General features: G+C 43.7%; 1 protein-coding gene across 1 annotated transcript; it reads right to left on the reverse strand.

Annotated features, from left to right (window-relative positions):
- Positions 1 to 709: 709 nt before the first annotated feature.
- LOC149281202 (integrator complex assembly factor WDR73-like) lies at positions 710 to 10,539 on the reverse strand. Its single transcript, XM_089499551.1, has 8 exons — positions 10,493 to 10,539; positions 8,464 to 8,531; positions 8,292 to 8,380; positions 4,546 to 4,634; positions 2,974 to 3,041; positions 2,426 to 2,587; positions 1,461 to 1,826; positions 710 to 951 (listed from the first exon to the last, which is right to left on the reverse strand). Exons 1-8 carry the CDS (start codon positions 10,537 to 10,539, stop codon positions 710 to 712), a joined length of 1,131 nt encoding a protein of 376 aa, XP_089355677.1.
- Positions 10,540 to 14,395: the final 3,856 nt, after the last annotated feature.

Below are 14,395 nucleotides of genomic sequence, written 5' to 3' on the forward strand. Positions count from 1 at the left end.
CCTCTGTAATTAATGCGGTCTATAGGGAGACAAACATACAAACCCAACCCACATTAACTATGCATTACACAGGGCTAGTCCAACCCCCTTCTTGAAGCAAAGCTCACCAGGATTGGCCCTTCATAATGTATAGTGAAATCAGGCAACTGCCATGTTCAACTTTCATGCAAACCTGTGGGTCAATAAGAGAACATATATTGTGGTGTCCGCCACACGGGTGTATCCGAAGTTAGGAGAGGCAGCACCCTTCATGATTAGTATTATTACCAATATTATGCATATACCATCAAAGTTTGTCATTCCTGGCATAGAACATAAAAATGACTTATAGGTCAGGCTATTGGTGGTATAAACAAATGTACTGATTGATTAATCCAGTGATTGACACTATATAATCATTTGCATAGTGGGTGTGGCCAACAGTTTTAAACCTATGCTCTATTCAAGGCTAACGGGATCCCTATATAGACTCTACGTGTTGGTCTCTTTTTCCTGGTAAGTTATGTTATTGTTCACTTCGGTGGAGAATAAATGAATAGAACTTCAAATAAATAAAAAAATTTAATAGAAACGTAAAGAGTTTAATTTGCATACTATAAAAAATGGCCTGGTCTGGAATAAAGAATAAAACACATAAAACTAACATGTTTTTTAGACAATGCACTGTATATCTTCTCGCGATCCAGGAGGTGGCTGGTGGACGCAGCGACTAAGAGTCCAGCTCCGAGTTGGAGTCCGACCAGTCCCAGACGTGGAAAGATCCGTCTGTGGCTGCCGATAAAACAGTCCTTTCTTTCCATGGATGCCAAGAATGTGCTGTGACTCTTGGGACGCTTCCATCCTCGCACCCTCCTATCACAGAATGGCCTTTGTGAGCGAATAGAGGGTCTCTCTCTTTCATCGTCGTGTCCCAGGATTTAGCGCTGTAGATTTGTACGGTGCCATCAAACCCTGCGTCAGAAATGAAGTACGAAGAGTTAGTGGAAGAGAAGAGAGTTCATGGCTGATTACAGAGAGCTACTCATGGGAGGCTTCTCTCTGGACATCTGACAAAATCCCACCTGTTTATAAAAAATATATATATATATTTTACTCATCAGTCTCCTATTCCTGCACTATTTAACCCTTTGAGTGCCAGTGCTCTTGAAGCATTCCCCTTCCCTATAGCTTTTCTTTAGTTACATTTGGGGGACAGCACTTTACCTAGAGATACCTATATATATATTTTTTTCCCTTTGTCATTTTAAGTGGCATATACAGCGAGATCCGCAAACTCTCCCAAACTGAAAAGCCATACAAGTAAATGTTGTTAGGTCTCCAACTAGAATGGATTTAGAGTCATCGTCCTCTAACCCTGTGTGGGGTAGAGTAGTGAGACGGACAGGGAAAACCTGGCAAAGCATCAAGAGCCTAATATAGTTTATTAGTTAGGTAAAAATTTCCTTATCCTGGCTAATTACCTGAGATGGAAATGGTGTCTTCAAGCACTGGTGCCCAACTGATGCACATTAAAAGCTCTGCTGAAGTAGGACCAGAAGGTCTGCATCTGGCATACTTCACGGGAGTGCTTAGGTCCCGGGTGTCTGTAACGATAATGTGTCCCTCGGAAGAGAGGCTGGCAATGGTGGACCGGGCTTCTTGTTTCGTGGACCTGACAGCTGCACACCAATGGCCATTAGAGGAAGACGACACGTCTAAAGTGCCCTCACCGGCTGGCTGCGGCTGCCGGACATCAGCCACGTATTGACGTCCACTTGAGCAGCACAAGAAGAATGTGTTAGAATCCAGGGAGGAAATGGTGCTCACAGGATCACGGCTAGTTACACCTGGAAGGGCAGAACAATAAAATAAAAGGGTTAAATAGCAATTTCCTTGAAATTTATGATTGGACTGCTTGTGAATGCGTTTCAAATTACCCAACGACTGATGGCACATTTGCTGATTAAATCAGCTTCTAACTCACGTGTCAGTAGAACCAGACATGTGAACTACAGAACAATTCGGTCCAGGGAAAAGAATTGATGGCCCAAAGACTTAGAACTATTACAAGTAAAATTACTTCATGAGTTAGTCAGACAAACCCCCTGACTACCTATGATACAGCCTTGTGGTAAACAATAGAAGGGTTCAGTCTTAACCATTCAGCTAGACTCTGACTAAATAAAAGTCTATGGAGGAACGGACTTCATTAGCATCGCCATAAAGCATCAGCTCAGTGTGGTGACTGAGCAGGAAAAGTCACCCAAAATATCACATGACTGACAACAACGGCGGCTCCAGGTCTGCAGATAAAGGGAGTTTATTGGAACAAAACAAGATAAAAACATGTTTTGTCAATGCTAACCTTTGTCGTTCTAGTGACACGAGAAGTCCTTCACGTAGTTACTTAACATTCAACGCAACACTACAACACGCACAGGTGTACCTAGACTGTAGATCTGCTTGGAGGATTCCACCTCTGAAACACGAGTGTTGCCAGCCTGTGAGCCATGTATAAGGCAAGGTGCTGATGACGAAATAGTTGCTATTTTCGTCCACGTCTCCTTCCCGGCTTCCGAGTGAATGGTGCTCACTGGTGTAATGACATCTGTAGGAACATAAGGGGCTAACGTTGCGTGGAAACATAAGCACAGGTTTCCCGTCAAGCGGTGAGGGACGAGAGTTTTACAAGACTTACGTGATTCTGTGACTCATAGATACTTATATTTTTAGATGAGTGTAATTTATTTATAATTTTTAACTTATTAACCCATTCCATGATGTGATGATGATCACACAGATACCCTCAACCCCAGGAAATATTCTGAGCTCCATAGAATATGGGACATCAAGAGAGGGACGAGGGGCACTGTCCTCCATAGCCATGGACATACGGGAAGTATGTTTATAGACTATGCCAGATCGGATAAACGGTGGTTAAAAACGTTTTTCAACTGCCAGACTCTAAGCTCAGCAGAGGGTCCGGTCACCCACCTTTGTCTTCTGCTCCAACCTGCCAAACCTGCACCGAGCCGACAGCTGGACCACTAGTGACCAAAAGACTGCGAACAAAAATAGATCCTTAAGGAAAAGGTGGTCTGATGCAACAAATATTTAAACGTCTGTACAGTCTAACAATACCGCGTTCTTTTATAGGTGGTTTGTTTCAATCTATAGCATTAACAACATAAGATAAATACATCGATAAAAGATAATAAAACCAACCACGCTCCAGGATTAAATTATGGGATATTAAAAAAAGAAAAGAAATCATAACAGCCCATATTCTGTGTTCGATATTCAAGTCAATTGGAAAAGGGAAGTGGGTGTGCGAATAACAGGAAGGGCTGTAATTACACCATCAGCATACAGAATCCTGTTCAGATAATTAGATAGAAGTACAATGCTTCGGACATCTGCATGGCCCTCCCTGTGCCACACACATAAGCAGAGGCAAAACAGCATATCGGGCCCGCACAGGACTTCATGTTGACTTTCGTCCAAGAGCGGAATGGAAACAGGATCGTTAGCGGACAAGAAATCAAAGTTTCGGAAACCCTTTCGTACTAATACCGCCCGAGCTGCAAAAAAACATTCGATGGGAGGAGGAAAATGATGTGTGGTTGAAGGCAGCTGCAGCACCTCTTGCAAATCAGAAGAACATCTAGAATGAACGAATGATTGAATGAGATGCCGTCTCACATTTCCTTCTCTACTCAGGACAGAGTGTTGACTTAGTTTAGTTAGCAGCCTCTTGGTACAGCCGAATGCCCAAACTATTGCTATGAAAGGGTTAAAATGAACAGAAGAGAATCCACCACCATCTTTGTTGAAGGAGATGCTGCACAGGGCAGATATGTTGCAGCGATTCCTCCGCTGTCTCCACACAGATAAGAACCATTCATTCAATCTAATCCGCCAAGGTTTCCCGATGTACAGATTCAAACCTTAATCAGTTCTTGAGCCTGTCTTCGATTCAGGAGCCGTATGCCTATCCTAAAATCACCCCCTCGGTAAAGTAAAACTTCCCTACATCTGACCCTCTAGCAGTAGATTCAGGTCTCTTGCTCCAACATTTCTCCTCCTTTGTTAAATCTCTTTATGTATTTAAATGTTTCCCCCCCTATCCCTTCTCTCTCGTCTCTCTACCAAGATGTACGTATCCAGATCCTTGAGTCCAGATCCAGATTTTTATCCTGCAAAGCATCACCGTTTTAGCCTCCCGAAAACTCTCTCCGAAAGGTCAATATTCTTCTGGAAATAATGGCCCCCGGAATGGTTCCCAATTCTGCAGGCGATGTCTCACCAGAGATCTGTAAAGTAGCAATGATACCCGCTGCCTTTCACAGAGGAGGAATAAGTATTGCTGATATTCGCTACAATACAGAACAATAACGTCTGGATTCTACGTCCTATGTCCCGGTGCGCACCTGATTGGTTGGCAGCTTCCTAGAATGCAAGCGCGTTGTCCGTAGAGGTTTCTTGGCCCTGTATATTTTAAGCTGTACATCCTTGATTCACATTGAAACTTACAATAAATCTATTAGTCTGAATGCGAGTTGTTACCTCGTTTCTGGGATGTGTTTCAGGCTGTATACGGGATGCTCTGAAAACCCGCCGTGCTCTACTTTCAAATCTCGCTCTGGACACAAACCCTAAAGGGAAAGGAGAAAAACGAGAGAAAGCGAGTGGATTCCAGAGCAGCGTTTACATGGAAAGTACAAAGCAGGGAAGCTGCCAGAATGCGGCCAAACGCGGCGACAAGTCTGGGGAGCGTAAAGGGTTCGGACACAGATCTGCCACACAGCGATTCCGGCAATTACTGAACGACTTTGCCGATGTGAAACCTCAATATGCCAATATTCAACCATACCCTGCTTGCTTAAACTCCTGGGCGAACAGACAGGTGTAGACTGCAAATATATATATATACACACACACACACACATATATATATATATATTACACCGTACGATAAGAACCATTCGGCCCCATCTAGTCTGCCCATTTTTCCCAGATGCAAGAACTCGGACCTTGATTCGTTTTTGGTCCTGTCTGAGATTTCGGGTAACTTTATGCTTATCCCATGCATGCTTAAATTCTGTCACTGCATTAGCCTCCACCACTTCTCCCGAGAGGCTGTTTCATTTATCTACTACCCTCTCAGTAAAGTAAAACTGCCTTGCTTTACATATAAACCTTCAGAGCTCTGGTTACACAATTGCAAAACTGAGGCCCATATGAAATGAATGATAAACGACAGGAGGACAAATACTAGACCCATTGGATTGGATGAAAGCAGCCTTATTTTTAATGCCTACTTTACACAATGGTTATTTATTTGTTAAACATTTTATCAGGAAGAATACATTGAGACAGGGCCGGACTGGCAAGGACAGGGTGGTCCTGGCACTTTAAGGGCAGCGGCCACCTGATGATATACGCGCGGCCGACGGCTGTAATACGTGTGGCTGAATGCTACACAAACATAAAAGAGTAGTGCGCTGCCACGCACACCCAGACTCTGGCAGCGGCAAATCGCGCGAGTGCCTGGCGGTGACAGTAAGCCTCGAATAAATACGTAAATTAAGTAATTAAAAGGGCCATTTAGCTCTTTTCTGTCACTACGATTGTATTTATTTGAGCAGGACAATTGCGCCACCTAGTGAGTTAATATAAGACTGCAGAATCTGAACTCAATACAGAGCGTTACTGTCAAATCAGGGTGACCAGAAGGCTCCTTAAATAAGGACAAGTTTATACATGTCACTGATTATGTGAACGCAGCCCTGCAGTACAGATCTTCTATATCAAATGGCAAAAATAATATTGTTTTTATTATTATTTACAAACAGCATAAAAGGCACAAAACACTGCACACGCATTCAGCGCATACCCAGCAAATACCATTCAAAAATACCTATCTGAGGCATAGATATTGGGGATTCCATCACACTATACGGCCATATATCGCATTGCCCGCCACTACGTCAAACCACCACAAGTTTGGCGAGTCCTATCTAATTTTTCGATGGCTATATTGGTTTCCTAAATATACATCTATATATATTTTTTCTCTTTATTTTTTCACTTTACTTTTCTGTTTTAAGAGAGAAAAACATTTTCTATGCTTCTGCATTCTGCACCATTCCACCAGAAGTAAGCTCTGGTTCCTTAAAGAAGAGATCAAAGAGCTGCCATTCTTAGGACAAACGTTCATCTCCAATTTATCTGCCTTTTATTGGTCAGGGAAACACAAAGAAACAAAAAAGCAAAAGCAGTAAAAAAAAAAATGACGATGTGAAAAAACTCCAATATGGAAAAGAAAGACTTTTCTTCGCCTGTAATTTACATACCTGCCAAACTGATCTTTAACTGGGAAGACCCAACTGATAATTCCTTCCATGCTTTTGATGCGGGCCCACCTAACAGGTAATCAGGTAATATTTTTTACCCGTTTGCCCCTGTTTGCACAGAGCAATCCTGCGGGTATTCTGTTTACAGAGAGATACCTTCTAGTGGACTGGCGCTCAGGGAAGCTCTATGGACCTGGCAGAGCCCTTCTTGAAGTAATGACAATCTGAGGCAGCTTCATATATTATGTATTTAATCCCCCCTTACTCCTCAGTTCTGCATTACATATGAAGAAGGGACCTCCGAGGTCCTCAATACACTGCAACTTCACCTTTCCCTATGAATGGTGGTTCACTAGAAGCTAAACTCTATCATAACCTTAACCGTTTTACTCTCACTGATACTGCTTCTGTATTGGCTTTGATTGTAACCTTGTACTTCTTGCAGTTCTCTGTTCTTATATGTCAACTACTCTGAAAACTAGACTTGTGCATTCGTCTTCGGGCGAACATGGAAACGAACACGAAGAGTGCGTTTTCGTGTTCGTTCCGAAGACACGCCGAAGAGAAGACGGCGGCGGTAAAACGTAGGCGAAGACGAAGACACACACCACGAAGATCTTCGTGATTGTCTTCGTCTTCGTCTACCATTCCCCCCCTTCATCTTACCTTGTCTTGTCTTCGCGGCATCGCGGCATCGCGGCAGTTCCCGGAAGTGGAAATCCGCAGGTTCGCCGTCACGGGTTACAGGGCAGTGCGAATGAGCCTATTGGTCGCCTACAGGGACCTCCTCTGGCATCAACCAATTGGTTGATGCCAGAGAAAGACCCTGCAGGTGACCAATAGGCTCACTCGCACGGTCTTTGTAGCCCCTGACAGCGAACCTATGGATTTCCGCTCCCGTTAACCCCTTCGATGCTGCGTTAACACAGCATCGAAGGGGTTAACGGGAGCAGAAATCCATAGGTTAAAGGGCCGTGCAAGCGACCAATAGGCTCACTTGCACGGCCCCTTAACCCTTTAAAAAAAGGTTAACCCCTAACTAATTGAACAGGGAGGGAGACCAGTGGCATCGGCAGTGCCGATGCCACTGGTCTCCCTCCCTGTTCAATTAGTTAAATGTCCGTACGAGCGACTTTATTGGTCGCTCGTACGGACATTTAACCCGGCACAGACTAACTAATTGAACAGGGAGGGAGACCAGTGGCATCGGTCTCCCTCCCTGTTCAATTAGTTAAAGACCAGTGGCATCGGCAGGGCAAGTTGCAGCATTGGGGTTTTCAAACCCCAATGCTGCAACTTACCCTGCCGATGCCACTGGTCTCCCTCCCTGTACAGAGTTAAATGTCCGTACGAGCGACTTTATTGTTCGCTCGTACGGACATTTAATTAATTGAACAGGGAGGGAGACCAGTGGGATGTGCCGGGTAAGTTGTAGCATTGGGGTTTTAAAAGTCTGCACGAGCGACCAACAGAGTCGCTCGTGCAGAATTTTAAAACCCCAATGCTGTAACTTACCCGGCAGATCCCACTGGTCTCCCTGTTCTATCAGTTAATAAATTATAGAACAGGGAGACCAGCGGGATCTGCCGGACAATTACGGCACCAGGAGTATAACAGTCTGTACGAGCGACCCTATTGGTCGCCAGCAGGGGGCTCGTCTGCCATCAACCAATGGCAGACGAGCCCCCTGCTGACGACCAATAGAGTTGCTCATACGGACATTTAAACTCCTGGCGCCAGAGCGGCTTTAACCCCGTTTTAACCCCTTAACCGGGGAAAACGAAGAAAACCCGAGCACGAAGAATGTCCGCGAATATTCGCCCGAAGAGAAGACAGGACCAGGCGAATATTCGCGGAATACGAAGTTCTTTTTTTTGCCGAAGACGAGCACGAAGACGAACACGAAGAGCCCCCTGGTGCCCAAGTCTACTGAAAACACGTTCAAAAAGTTCTTACCTGATTTTCTTTTGTATGTAACTTCTGTGGTACAAGCAGCTGCAGAATTTCATTTGTTTTGGCACACTCATAACCCGCTACACAGATACCTGAAGGGAACCGTGTATATGTGTATCAATCACAAAAAAGGAAATGCAACAGTAATGCAGGCCTACAAACTCAATTCACTTACTCTTTTCGCCTACCCACTCAATGACTCGCGTTGGATCCTGCAACTCAAAGTCATGGAGGTCTTTATACCTAAAATAAAAAAATTCTGCTATTTTTGTAAGCTTACTTATCTCCAGAACCATATATAATCATCCATGTCTGTCTATAGAAAAGGCTCCCGATAACCCAGCCCTTTCCAATACTTATCACACGAAATATATATATATATATATATATGGCAAAAAAAATGATTATTGTAGCAATTATGTTCACCTCCTGTCCTGTAAGGATTTATACTCCAGCAAAATGCAAGATGCTAAAACTGCCAAGCATTTCATTAAACCATTTGGGATCTGGATGTTTTTTCCCCCCACATGTTGCTGACCACCTATAGCGCTGCCCTGCAGTATGAGTGAGGTACATTCATGCATCCCCCCCATACTGCAAGAAGGCACTTTATAGGTGATGATGGCCAGTAAGATGTAATAATGAGATGTGCTCTGGAATAAACCGGTCGGTAACGGAGCCTTATGCTCCAGCCATCGTATGAACTTTATGTATGAACTGTGTGGTCCCTTTAAATTTCTGTGGTTTCCACCTTTGCATATGTAACGTATTGGCCCAAATACAGGCCGCACTCCCCCCCCCCACACACACACTTTAGGTCTTTAAAGCGGGTGTGCGGATTATATTCGGGGTTTAGCGCAGGGATGCGCTGTTCGTGTCGCCCGACGCCCGGGACATGCAGTTGTTGCGTTTTCATTTAGCCAGATCCCCCACAGCGCTGCAGGGCGCTTAGACAACCTCCGCTGCTGGCACTTCCGCCGGCGCTTCTCCTTCATAGAAGCCCCGGCGTTAGTGCCGGCAGCAGGGGTTGTCTGCGCGCATTGCACAGACGTCCACCGGCTGGCCTCGATACACTTCTAGGGGGGGGGGGGGTGCATAACGCATATCTAGGGGGCATAACGCATATCTGGGGTTATAGAGCACATTAAGGGCAGAGTGGCATATCAGGGGTTATAAAGCATATCTGAGGGGCATATAAGTAAGGTGCATTATGAATTAAGGGGGTACCTTAAAATGGCTATTGGTTTTCTCTTTGTAAATAACATAAGCAGACAAACTGTATAATAGATACCAAAAATGTTAAAATACGTGTATTCCAAAGGTTTTGTACTTGCGTAAGTGTGTATTTTCACCCCAGATTGTTACGGTATTTACCCCCTTCTAATATGTACCTACCCTTTAGTACGTTGTGTATTGTCACCTACATGTGCTGTGTGGGCGATCTCCACGTATAAACAACTACATTTACTAAGGGCGTTTTAAGAAAAAAAATTTTTTTACTTTATTTTTACTATTCGCTTTAACATAAATGGGGAAAATGGTTTTTCTTTGATGTTTGGTGGGATGTGATGAGATGCACTGCTGGCCTCAAAATATACAGGTTCCAAGGTTGTCTCCAAAGTACAACATAACTATAAAAATTGGCCCGGCCTATCGGGTAGAAAAATGCGTCCCGGCTGCTGCCGCCTTGCTGATTTAAATCTCATATTTTATCACTCAGAAATATTTTTTTTTACATTCATTTTTTCTGTGTCTTTCAGGAATATTATCTGATATGATATATATTGTTTATGCACTTTGCACCGAACCAAAATAATATTTTTTTTAAAAAAATGTGTCCTGGTACACATGAGGTTAAAGCACCGAACCAGGCACCGATATGTCATGGAGTGAAAGAGTGTGACTTCAAGATTAACCTTGCGAGTGCCAGCTGTGTGACTCTGGTTCACCTCTGGCACTTAAAAGGTTAAATACGTGTTTTTGTGCGGGGGGGGGGGGTTGGCTGTGAAGTGTGAGCACCTTTCCATATCAACTAATACGTCAAAAACCAGCCATAAAAGATGCATCAACAGACCCGATTATAAAATACCACAAAGAGTTAATGACTGTCCGTGACTCTCTGACTGCTCGGAGTCGCCCAGCTCTGCCCTTCTCTGACTCCCACTCCCACTCCAACTCCAACTCCAACTCCAACTCCAACTCACAGCCTGATAGACTCCAGCATCCACTGCTCGCACTCATCTGACTCCATGGCAGAGACTACTTCCTTCCCAGCTACGCGACCTGGTTACGTCACGGGTCATGTGACTCTCACCGTCACGTGGTGCTTGAAAGCTCCGTGGCGGGAATGCGTCTGAGGTGACTGGAACAGTCGGTCAGAGATTTTGTGTTGTTGATTATTTGGCGCCGGTTTCTGTACTTATTATTTACAGTCGTTTTGTTTTAAAGTTCTTTCAGAAAGCCTGCACCCGGCACCCATACGGTTAAATGTACGGTGTATTTGCACTGGTGTACAAATATCGGCAAATCACCCTGGCTCTTTGCATAATTTTTTTAACCCTGCGTGACCCATGTCTTCCTGCCACCCTATTCATGTCATATCCACTCATTAGGAAGACCCTCTTTGGGCCCAAAATCCCCGGTGCTCTCCTTTTCTAGGAGCTCAAAATGTTTGCTGGGTATGCGGGTATAAAGGGGGTATTAAGGTCCCAATAATGTGTATAGAAATAGCAGGATTGGCTTTATAAATTTAAACTGTTTAAATAAAAATCATTAGCCCCTTCAGGACTGAGGGTTCCCCCCCCCCACACACCATTTTTGCACTAAATGATCAGAGCAGTTTTTATTCAACTCTGATTGCCCACTAACTTTTTTCAGCAGAAGTAGGGCTTTCTTTTGATATATATATATATATATATACCATCATTTAGTATGAGAAATATCTATGTGGGGGAAATTAGGAAAAAAAGGAAATATTTTTACAGTTTCACCTATAAAAATATATATAACCAGCGCAAATGGGAAAAACTCCAAAAGTGTGTTTAGGTATTTGTCCTGTTTTTGGAAGCAAAGTCTGTGGGGACTTGCATAGAGATCACAGTGTGATCGGTCCAGGGAGGAGAGAGAAAACGTGTTTTTTCACTTTTCCCACATGCTGAAACACAAATCAGCCAAAAAAAAAGTTAGTGGCATTAATAACATGTTCAAGAGGTCCCTAAGAGGACCTCTAACCACACATACACTGCAAAAAAATCTAAGCAACACAGAAGTGATGGTGAAAAAAGTGCAGGAAATTATTTCTGCGGCCACCTTTGACAGTGATTGGTGGTCAAATAGTTGCATGAATGAATGCCCAAATACCCCTGATTTGATAGTCTGGATTGTCTTTGTGGGTATTTTTGGTTTATTTGTTTAAAGTTAGAGTTGCAATCCCACCATAACTAATGTAAAAATTCTACGGCTTTGTAAAGAATAACGTACACCTAATAGTAAGTTCCCTATAAGTGCTGGGAAAGTATGGAAATTCTATGTAAATTAGATATTTCTGAAATCAGGACACCTGAGTTGAAAAACTTGGAGGGGATTTTCCGTCACTTTACCTAATTTTGTGAGGATTCAGAGGGGAAAATAATGGGGTTTTTTTTCTAATCTTCGCTGGTTTTTATTAAATTTCTCATCCTAAATTTTCAGCAAATTATCTAACTATGGTATCAAAAGAAAGCCCTCTCTCTGCTATATATTTACATGGGTACACTATTCGCAGGAAAGGAGGATAATCACTGAACTGACATACAGCAAAAATGGCAAAATTGCTCCTGGTTTTGAGGTACCAAAAACCCCTGGGACTGAAGGGGTTAAATATGAATGATGCACATTGCTGTTTCTAAACAAGATTTTTTTTAAGATGTGGTATGCTGGCAGTTTCACCCCAATAGCGTCCAGAAAAAGAAAAACTACTAAACAAAAGTATATATTTTTTGAAAATTTTACTAAGGGCGTTTTAACACTTTGGATTTAACCATTTTAGTGCCAGTCTGTCCTAAACATTGCAGTAAAATTTCAGTTTTAACAAACCCATTCTATCCAAACACAGTAATGTAACTGAAGTCAAGTACAACCCAAGGGTACAGAAAGTGGAACAAGCAGAGGTCAGGATTCTGGAGGACAGGATAAACGGTAAACTTGCGAAGGTCAGGATTCCTGAGAACAACATAGTCAAAAACAAAGCCAAGGTCAAACACGGATAACAGTAATATATAAACACGCTCTGAGGGCTAGCACAAGGCATAGATGACCACCAGAAGGCGAGGTCACTATGGTCTGAGGGGTTTAAATAGAGATCTGCAGAGGCAGTTCGAATCTCCCGCCAAAACCGTCATGACGGCCATCTTGAGTGTGTAAAGTCCTGCAGTTTGGGAGTTCGGAAAGCGGATTGCCATACAGTCGGAGGACTACTTCTGCGCGGCTCTTCGGAAGTCTGTGGCTGAGGAGGGTCTCCCTCTCCTCCGTGGTGGTTGTAGTGGTGGGGTGGGAACAGACTGCAGGTGAGTAACAGGTACGTGAAATTACTAAAACAACTTGTGATTTGTATTTGGGTAGTGCATGTGTCTTTGGCACCGTGGGTTCAAAACTGGAACATGCGCATTACAGTTTTCAAACATCGAATTCTGACAGATGAGTTTGCTGGATCCAGGTTCCACACCACTGCCTTCCTAAGTTGTCTGAGTGGATACCTCAAGTCCTGAAGCAATTTTGCTATTTTTGTCGGTTCAGCGATTATTCTCTTTTCCTGTGAATAGTGTATCTATGTAAACTATATATTGTTTTTTAAAGGAGAGATAGAGCTTTCTTTTGATACCATATTTAAAATGAGAAATTTAGTAAAAACTAGTGAAAATTAGAAAAAAAACACCTAATTTTCCCTCTGAATCCTCCCATAATTAGGTAAAGTGATGGAAAATCCCCTCCGAGTTTATCAATTCAGCTGTCCTGATTTCAGAAATACCTAATTTATATAGATTTTCCATACTTTTCCAGCAATTATAGGGAACATACTCTACAGACTTGCATAGAGATTGCAGACCCCACAGACTTGCATAGAGATCGCAGCGTCTGTGCCTCATTAGAGGACAGGATATCCCCTGCAGTGACACAACCTGGAAGGGAATGCCCAATTTAAAAATGTAACAGCTTTCTGGCTTTCATGCCGGAAGCTGTTACGTCAGATTGGACAGCAGAAATCCGGCGGTGCCGGCTTTTGCTGTCGGGGAAGTCCAGGCTGTCAAACGACAGCCTGATCTCCGTGCAGAGGCAGGCATGTGTCCCTGCTGCTGCAAGAAGGGCAAGACGTACAGGGGATTCTTGGGATGCGTTTTTTGGATGTACCGGTACATCCATAGGGGACTGAAGGGGTTAAAGAAAAAATACCCATTAGTGGAATGGTAAAACAATATTTTATCTGATAAACAGGCATACATGTATTTTAACATTTTTGGAATCTATTATGCAGTTAGCATATGTTTATAAATAAACAGAACCTTGAAAAACCAATAGAAATTTTAAGGTCCCCCTGTTTGTTCATAATGCACCTTACTTATAGAAACACCACTCTACTCCCCCAGATATGCCACTCTGCCCCCCTGACTTACCAATGCTTCCCCATACTCCCTGGTGGCTGCTGCTCACCACTTCCGCTGGGGCTTTTACGACTGAGCCCCGGAAAGTCAGGTCACGGCAGCTCTCCGTCATAGAAGCCCCAGCAGAAGTGCTGGAAGCAGCGAGGGTTGTCTGCGCGCATTGCACAGATGTTCACCGGCTGCCAGAGAGGAGGATCCAGGTACCCTGCAGCACTGTGGGGGGAATCCTCCTCTCTGGCAGCTGGTTCTGATCTAGGAGCCAGAAAATGGCAGGAGAACTTGTGGCAAGAAGACAGTGACACAAGCTGGAAGTTCTCCCTACTCCCCCTGCTGCCTGATTGCAATCTGCAATCCAGTGCTATGGAGCACTGCTTGCCGATTGTATTGCAATCTGCAATCCAGGGTAATGGAGCACTGCTTGCCGATCGTATTGTAATCAGCACAACCAGATCAGGAGGAGAGGAAAATTAA

The sequence above is a fragment of the Sceloporus occidentalis genome, unplaced genomic scaffold, assembly GCF_023333645.1.
Source record: "Sceloporus occidentalis isolate IW3139 unplaced genomic scaffold, rSceOcc1.0.p SCAF_137, whole genome shotgun sequence".
Classification (NCBI taxonomy): Eukaryota; Metazoa; Chordata; class Lepidosauria; order Squamata; family Phrynosomatidae; genus Sceloporus; species Sceloporus occidentalis.